This window comes from Talpa europaea (assembly GCF_964194135.1).
Source record: "Talpa europaea genome assembly, chromosome: 16".
NCBI lineage: Eukaryota > Metazoa > Chordata > Mammalia > Eulipotyphla > Talpidae > Talpa > Talpa europaea.
In genome coordinates, this window is record NC_140084.1 from 46,168,639 (window position 1) to 46,177,088 (window position 8,450).

The 8,450-nt window shown below is 52.9% G+C and overlaps 1 protein-coding gene across 2 annotated transcripts; it reads right to left on the reverse strand.

Annotated features, from left to right (window-relative positions):
• Positions 1 to 589: 589 nt before the first annotated feature.
• Positions 590 to 7,513, reverse strand: KPTN (kaptin, actin binding protein; the record flags this gene model as incomplete). Of its 2 annotated transcripts, XM_084257682.1 has the most annotated exons (12): positions 590 to 836; positions 2,617 to 2,778; positions 2,867 to 3,002; positions 3,698 to 3,773; positions 4,516 to 4,593; positions 4,676 to 4,785; positions 5,101 to 5,174; positions 5,276 to 5,351; positions 6,515 to 6,569; positions 6,656 to 6,740; positions 6,860 to 6,942; positions 7,291 to 7,513. In XM_084257682.1, the coding sequence occupies 12 exons, from the start codon at positions 7,511 to 7,513 to the stop codon at positions 708 to 710; spliced, it is 1,287 nt and encodes a 428-aa protein (XP_084113808.1). In that variant the 3' UTR covers positions 590 to 707. The 2 variants fall into 2 exon arrangements, with proteins under 2 accessions (XP_084113808.1, XP_084113809.1); XM_084257683.1 differs by lacking the exons at positions 6,656 to 6,740; positions 6,860 to 6,942.
• Between the last annotated feature and the right edge of the window lie 937 nt (positions 7,514 to 8,450).

An 8,450-nucleotide genomic window follows, 5' to 3' on the forward strand; every position in this document is an offset into this window, starting at 1 on the left:
TCCTTCAAATATCCTTTCCTCTGAGGCCCAATTTCTTTGTCTTTCTACTGGCGTCTGACCTCAGACCTCCTTTGCAGGGTTCTAACCTCAGAATTCTCTACTGGGGTCTAACTTGAGTCCTCCCTGTAGGCCTAGGCCTAACCTCAGCTCTCTCTAACATGGTTAAACCTCTGTTCACTCCCTGGGGTCTAACTTCAGTCTTCTGCCTTACATTCTAGTCTTTTCCACAGTTGTTTAATTTTTTCAGCCTCTCGGTTAGAGTCTAATTCACTTCCTCTGGGGTCTGTACTAAGACCTCACCTAATCCAGTTTCTGGGTCTAACCTGGGAGTGTTTCTCCCTCACATCCCCCCCCCCCAACTCCATTCTTCTGGGTGAGGTAAGCACCTGACATGGCACAGGGCACATAGCAGGCGCTCATCAAATGCTTGTTGAACAAAAGAATGAAGACAACTGAGAATTTGGTTTCCCTCTGGACATATAAATACTTGCTGGCTGACCATTGCTTGTTGGGATTAGAAGATCATCCCATTTTCAAATGAGAACACTGAGGCTCAAAGCACAGTACAGAAGTTGGGGTCACAGGGTACTTGGAACAGAGCCAGAACAGGAACTCACAGCTGGGAGGTTGAGGGAAAGCATCCTGCCTTCACCAGGCCTCTCCCACAGCAAGGGACCTCAGGCTGGGGGTGGGCAGTGGGTGGGTACTCAGGAGCTCAGGGTTCCAGCAGACCCTGGACCCACCCTGTCCCCCAGCCTTTGTGGCTGACGTCTCCTCTGCTCCACTTGATGCCGAAGCCGGGTCAGGACCAGCTCCGAGGCCTGGATCAGGCTGTGCTGTGGGGGAACAAGAGGAGGAGGGTGGGGCTGAGACAGAGCTGGAGGGGGCTGGGGAAACCAGTGGGAGGGTCTGGGGTTAGACTACCTCAAAGGCTGTGCGAGACATAGAAGAAGACTGCAGTGTGCGGGTTGAGAAGGGGTCCTGTGATGGGGTGAAGGTGAGGACTGGGGTTGGGGGGGGGACTTAAGCAGCCTTACATGTGTTTTCAATAAGAGGAACAAAGCCTAGCCCCAAGTGATTGGTCTGAGGTTAGATCAGGGAGGATCAAACTATGAGTGAGAGATTAAGTTGCATGTGAATGAGGTTTGACCACAGTGGGGGAGCCCTGGCAGAGAAGGATGACCAACAGGACAGAGACAGAGCCAAGCGAGTGGAAGGGAGAGGAATGTGTCATCACACGAGGGACAGAGCTAGTTGTCCCTAGAGCTAGTTGGAGGAGCTGAGGTCAGACTCCTAACAAAAGGGACAGAGAGTAGGTCACACTATGATGATGGGACCTTGAATCACATCTCAAAGAGGGATGATGGGATGGATAGAGGACAATGAAACGGGGGTCCTTTCTCCCCAGGTTGGATATAATCTCTTCCACTGTGGTCTAACCTCAGTGCTTTCTGTCCTTTTCATTGGGGTCTAACCTCAGACCTCCCCACTGGGGTTGACCCTAGGTCCTTTGTAACAGGGTTGAGGAATTATCTGTCATTTCCACCAGGGTCTAATCTCAGACCTCTCCACTTGGCTAACCACATGCCATCTTATTTGGGTCTAACCTTTGTCCTAGCCACTGTGGTTCACCTCAAACCTCTCCATTGGGGTCCAAGCTCTATCTTTTCTCCTACAGTCTAACCTAGACCACTCCACTGAAAATTAAACTGTAAGGAAAGACCCAGACAAAGACAGTAGAGAAAGCATTAAGGGGAGACTCTGGTAGAATGAACCTGGGTTAGACCAGAACAGAAAGGACCCCAAAGCTAGACCAGAGGGAAGGGGGAGGCAAACCCCAGATTAGGAAACAAAGGCATGCCCTTAGCTTAAGGGGAGGGGCCGAGCCAGAGGGAAAATGGTCAAAGATGAGACTCTAGTAGTTGGAGGATAAGCTGCAATGGTGAGTTCAAGGTTAGACCTTGGACTACTGGGAGGGTAGGCTACCAGACTGGAAGGGGTAATGGCAGTTAGCCTGCTTTGGAAAGGCCAGAGGTCAAAGTACAGGAAGAGGCTGAACATCAGATCTCAGTTCAAGGGCCTGACCGCCAGAGAAAATTTCAAAGTTAGACCGAAGTAGAAGGGTTCAAGATCAGAAGCAGGTTTAAGGATGGGGAAGGCGTGTGACCTGGAAAGTCAGCAATCAAAGCGGACTGGAGGTTCGACCTCAGCCAGAACAAAGTCTTAAGGAGGACACAGCACTGCTTGACATGGACGGCGAAGGCTAGACCACCAGTGAAGACTGAGCTTAGAGCATGGTGAGCCCCAAGTCATGGCCACCATGAAAGGATAGAATTTAGGAAGGGTTAGGGCAGGCCAGGGGGCCATGAAGGGTGACAGATGGCCCATCAGAATCCCCTTCCCCATGCTGGTGGCTGACCCCCAGTGGTAATGTGCCCAGCATCCCCTTCTCCTGACAGGTGGCCAACAGAACCACTTCCCGGATATGGGTTACTTCCTTCCCAGGGTGGGGCTGAATGGCCCCCCTGCCCTGCCCCTGCCCCATGACAGCACCACCTCAAGATAGCAGGTGTGCAAAACCCCCCTCTCAGGCTCTGCTGAGAGCACCCTGGCTACCTGCAGGATGTGCACGCCCTTCAGGGAGACCACGGCCAGCTCCTGCAGCCCATCCCCAGTCAGGTCCACGTGAGCCATGGCCAGCAACGGGCTGGAGAAGCCGCGCTGCCACAGCAAGCAGAATCCAGCCTCCGGGCCCCCATACTTGTAACACAGCAGCTCCTGCAGGGGTGGCAAGGGGCCCGGTCACACAAGGGGACAGGGCCCATGGCAGGGACTGTGGGTGGAGGCCCCTTCCCTTGGTTCTCACCTGTCCGTAGGTGGCCACCAGGACTTCTGGCTGCCCATCCAAATCTATATCGGTGACCAGGCCACAAAGGACACTGTCAAACTGGTCACTGCCGGGCAGGAGGAGCTGGTCCTTGAGGCCCCGGCTCAGCAGGTCCCTGAGGGAGACAGGGGTCAGACTGCAGGGCCTGCCACCCTGAGTGGCAGACCCTGGGCCAGGTGCCCATCCTGCTGCCCTGCTCAGGTCTCAACCCTGCTCCTCCTGAAGCCCAGATACAATGTGGTCATCTTTCATATCCACCCAGAGGAACTCACAATTGCTCACTGCAGACTGCGGGCCCCCTAGTCCTCAGTCTGGTCACCCACACTGCCCCTGGAGCCTAGAGAGCTCAACCCCTGCTTGGATTTCTTCACTGTCTACCAGATGTGCCATAGCTAGCTGGCACTGGCTCACTAGAGCCAAATGGGAAATTTCCAGAAATTCCACAAGCCAACAGGCGTGTGTTGGTGACTTGGAATCCACCAGAGGGAGGGGGCTGAGTACTTACACCTTGGAAATCAGCTAACACCAAGATTCTGGGCTTTTATATACATGGAGCTGGTTGACAGGCACGCTCCCTCCAACTGCTCCAGGAGGACTAGACTTATGGTTCTACTTCAAAGCCTCCACATCGTCCTTGCAAATTTTGAAATTCCACCCTATACCCCTGTCCCTGGGACAGGCACACTTTCACCTGCCCAGTCCTGAACCACCTCACCCGAGGGATCTCTCTGCTGAGAATGACCAGCTTAGACCACGGGCCAAAAGCACAAGGTTAGACCACACCCACACAGCACCCCCACCCCCCCTCACCGATATACCACTGCCGGCTCCAACATGCTGGCCACCAGCAGGCTGTACTCCTCTGGCTGTGACCTGTCCATGGTTTCTGGAGAGGGAGCGAGAACAGGGAGTGGGGGAAAGTCTGAGGGTACAGGTTCCCAGCCCCATCTCAAACCCTCCCTTCAGTGAGAGGAATGCAGGTCAGACCACAGGAGAAAGACTTGGGGTTGTGCTCCAGAGGGAGGGTTAGAGGTTAGACCATGAGAGACTGCTGAAGGACAGCCACCAGGAGGAGCACAAAGCTGATGACAGTTTCTGAAGTCAAAGGTTAGGCTGGTGTCGAAGGGACAAAGGTTGGGTGACAGCAGAAAAGTCTCAGGCTAGATCGTAGTGACCAGAGGAAGACAGTCAAGAACCACCCAAGGGACAGATACTGATAGCAGAGGCCAGGCCGAGGGACACATCAGGTGAGGGTAGACCCACCAGGAGCACCAACATGTAGGGGAGGTGAGGAAGAGGAGGCCTGGAGTGGTGGGACCATGTTGCGTCCACCAGAAAAGCCAGGGGTTCGACTGCAGCCAGAGACAGAGTGAAGAGGCCAGAGAGGAGGCCACAAAATGACAGGCAACGGTTAGGCCATGGGGGCATGGCAGAAGTTCAACTCCAGGTAATGGCCTGAGATGGGGCCATGGGGTAAGTGAGGGGGAGAGGGGTGAGGGGAAGGAAGGAAGGGGCGCACCATCAATCAGGGACTGGCGGGGCATAGAGAAGTGGGGGAGGTGGGAGCTGGACACTTTGGGAAAGGGTCCCAAATCTGGGTGGGGAAACCGAGCCAGGGAGCTGCTCACCCTTGGGGGCAGAGAGGCTGAAGACAATCACTCGGGAAATGGGGCCATCCTGCAGGATTGTCCACGTCTGCAAAACCTCTGTGTGTGGGGAGGGGGGTGGCGAGAACTCAGGGTGCTGCCCTATGCCCCCAGACCCAGACCCCCGCAGCCCTGCCATCACCTTGACGCCGCTGGTCCACGTGGGCCACTCGGACATAACCACTCTGACAGCCGAGAGCCGAGATTCGCCGGGATGTGCCAGGCAGGTTGCGGATGTCAAGCCAGAGGACGCTAGGGGGCAGGCAGGCAGGCAGGCAGAAGGGCCATCACCTGGCCCCAGCCCTGCACCTCTGCCTCCACAGGAACATCTACCCCCTTCCCTATAGCCCTGGGACTCCCTCTGCCACCCTCCACCGTCTGCCACCAGATTTGTCTGTGGCCACTTCCCATTTTCTCTGGGATCACCACTGTGGACCAATTTCTCGAGTCTTCCAATTCTCTCAAGGTGATTGCTACTCCCCACAGTACTGGAGGTTATTCCCACTACATGATCTCTTGGCGGCCACTAGACTGGGCCCTGCTGGCCACTTGTAGGGGCTCTCCTACCTACTGGTCAGGTTCGTGAGCTCTGGGAAGAGGTTTTCCACGGGCTGTTCCTCAAACTGATGCAGTCCCTCATTCTGGCGGAATCAAGACCCACCCCCCAACCCCACTTGAAGTCAGCAGCCAGCCTTTGGCGACCCCAGTCTGGCTCTGCCCACCCAGCCTCTCCCTGCCTCACCTCCTTGTAGAGATGAATGGCCGGGTCATTCCCACTCAGGAGAAACACGGTCTCCAGTTGATCCTCAACCTGGACCCTACAAACAGAGAAATCTAGAATCCCAGTGTGGCAGAACCCAAGTGTGGGAGGGAGTCCATGTGTTTTAAGACCTTTCCGCAAAAACCCTTGCCTACAAGTGTGCTAAAGATCTTGGATCCAGAGCTAGAACTGCAGAGTGCAGAGCTGTAGAAACAAGTCCTCTAGCCTCTGGGACTCACAGACTATAGAGCCTTCCAATCTCAGAACTGCAGAAATTTGACATGCTAGAACCTTCCATTTCCAGAGCCCTTACCTGCTAGGTTCTCCAGTCTGGATGTGAATTTGGGAATGGAACATGGAGCTCTAGAACAGACTGCAGAACCTCAGAATACCAGACCCTCTCTAATTTAGAACCCTAGTATTCTAGAAGCTCCATCTTCTCCTTTGTTGGACAAAACTAGAAATCTGAAATTTTAGAAATTTGTAATCATGGATATCCAGACTTAGCATGGTAGAAAATCTAATTCCTAGAATCCGGAACATCAGTTTCTAGAACATTTCCGTGCTAGATCAGAGTTTGTCAAACTATCACCCACAAGTCAAATCTGACCCACCACCTGTTTTTGTAAGTAAAAATTTGAAATGCAGACACGTCCACTCATTTACATGGTGTAAATGGCTGCCTTCTTGTTACAATGGAAGACTTGAGTGGTTGTGACAGAGACTATCTGGACTTCCAAACCCTGTGTCAGAACACTGATGTTTGAGAATTTAATTCAAAGCTCTAAAATGGAATTCACATACATGGGGATTCTAGAACCTCAGCATTCCATACAGTCTATATTCTATATCCTTAAAATATGAGAATGTTAGGACATCACTACTATAGGATCTCAGAATCATCAAACTGTGGGACTTCTAAATCTTGGAATCTCAGAGTTCACAACTTTAACATTTTTGGATCTGGGAAGTGAGAAGTCAGACGTTTGGAACTTCAGTACTCAATTAACTCTCAAATGATTTATATGGTTCAGGGAAAACAAAATGGTAGCCAATCAGTCAATGGCCACTTTAACAGTGCTTAAAAACAAAAACAAAACCCCACTATGATCTGTCTATGGAGCAGGTTTGTGATGCCCATTTCGCTACACTCAGGCCCACTCACACATCCCCTGCCTTTTATATATACTCCATTATTGCATCACATCGATGTTTACTTACTCTGCATGGCACAGCTGGAAGGGAGTGAACTGGAGCTCCAGGTTCAGGCAGCTCTCTGTAGGGAGAGCACAGGTGGATGGACTCTGGCGACTAGAGGTCCTCCCCTGCCCTCCCCACTCCTCTTTTCCAGGCCACACTCACGGGCAATGGAGTCAAGGTTGTACTCAGAGCCAGGCTCGTAGTCACAGTAAATGTTGAGGAAGGGGCTGCCCTTGTCCCCTGAATCCTGGGGAAGGAAAGTGGCCTCAGGGGAGAGGAGGGGCTGCCAAAGGGATCTGGGTGGCACCATGTGCATGAAGAGAGCAGGGAACAGGGATAAAGGTAGGTGGAGGGGGCTCTGGGTACCTTGATGAATGTGATCCCCACAACCAGGCCCCGCTTTGGGGGTGACTTGTTGAAGGTGTCGATGGAGACAATCTCAGCATCCACTGGGAGGGGATAGTTCAAAATGTTCATTCAGGGAAGCGCTGAATCCAGTATCCCCAATGATAGTGAGCCTTGACCTCTAGGAGTCTGTAACCTCTGACCCCTACAGTTATCACACAACCTCTGCATTCCAGTGAGCCCTGATCAGCACCACCGTGGTGGTGGTGGTGGGGGGGCGGATCTTGAATCCTATAATCCCTGGCCCCTGACCCCGAAGCCTCCTGATGATGAGTCTTGATCCCCTTCATCACCTTGACCCCCTTCTCCCATCAAGGTGCTGCGACTCAGAACCTCAGAATCCTTCTCAACACAGTTCAGCCCCCGCCCCCCAGCGCCGTGGCGACACGCACCGGGAATGTAGTTGAACTGCAGCTCCTTGGCCACGGGTCGGATTTTCTGTCGGAGGTCTTGGTAGCGGAAGCCCAGCACCTTGCCTTTAAGGGTGGCGGCCAGCAGCTCCCCGCGCCCGCCCGCGCCTCCCGCTAGCCCGTACACATTGCTCTGCGACGAGAAGCGCGTGAAGCTGTCCTCGCGCAACGGGCAGGGCCCCGCGGCCACGGCCGCCTCCCCCATCAAGCCCCTCAACCACTCACCCCTGCAACCCCCGCCACGGCCTGGCCTACCCAGCCACAGCTACTGAAGCGACCTGGATCTCCGGCTGCCTGCCTGTCGCGCGGATTGATGACTTTCGGAAGTTGCTGCCCATGCCCTTAACCAATATGGCGGCCAGTCGGGCAGTCAGGCGCTTTTGCCCCAATGCGCCTGCGCGCCACTTCCCTGGTCCTTGTCAGGGCCCTGAAAGGATTGTGGCATGAAGACGGGAGGTGGTGGCCCTCGCCGTGGGCTGTGTGGAAGAGTAATAAGAAGCACACAACTTAATACTCTTAATACTGCCCAGGTACTGTTCTAAGCGCTTTCCACCTATCAATGTATCAAAAAGTCACAACATCGGGGGTGGGGATAGGGAGCTGTAAGTATTCCGGTAATGTTCTTTGGATTCAAAAATCGAGACATAGAGAGGTAATTTGTCTAAAATCGCACAGCTAATCAGGAGCTGTCGGTATTGGGATCCAAACGAGATAGCTCCATAGTTTAAGTGCACCCCTTAAAAACAGTGAAATCCATTTTTCTTGCCCCCAAATAAAAAGATCTAGCTATTTGTCCTGGCCAAAAATATTAATAGTAATAAAAACCACCTTCTTTATCACCTACATTTTGGTAAAAACTAGGGTTGTGTTGACTAGATTCTCTCATCAAATTCTCAGTCACTCCGTCGTTACCCCAAATTCATTTGTTCTGCATTGATTGAGCACAATGCGCAGGTCCACCCTGACACATTTGTCAGTACACCCTTACAACAAACGTGCAAAGAGATGATCCCAATTATAGAAGATGAAATTGAGACTCAGGAAGATCAAGTCTCTGGACTGATACCATAGTGACGGGTAGAGAGAGGCACATGTTTCTGACTTCGAGTTATGTAGGGGTTGTAATGTTTTGGCCATTTTTT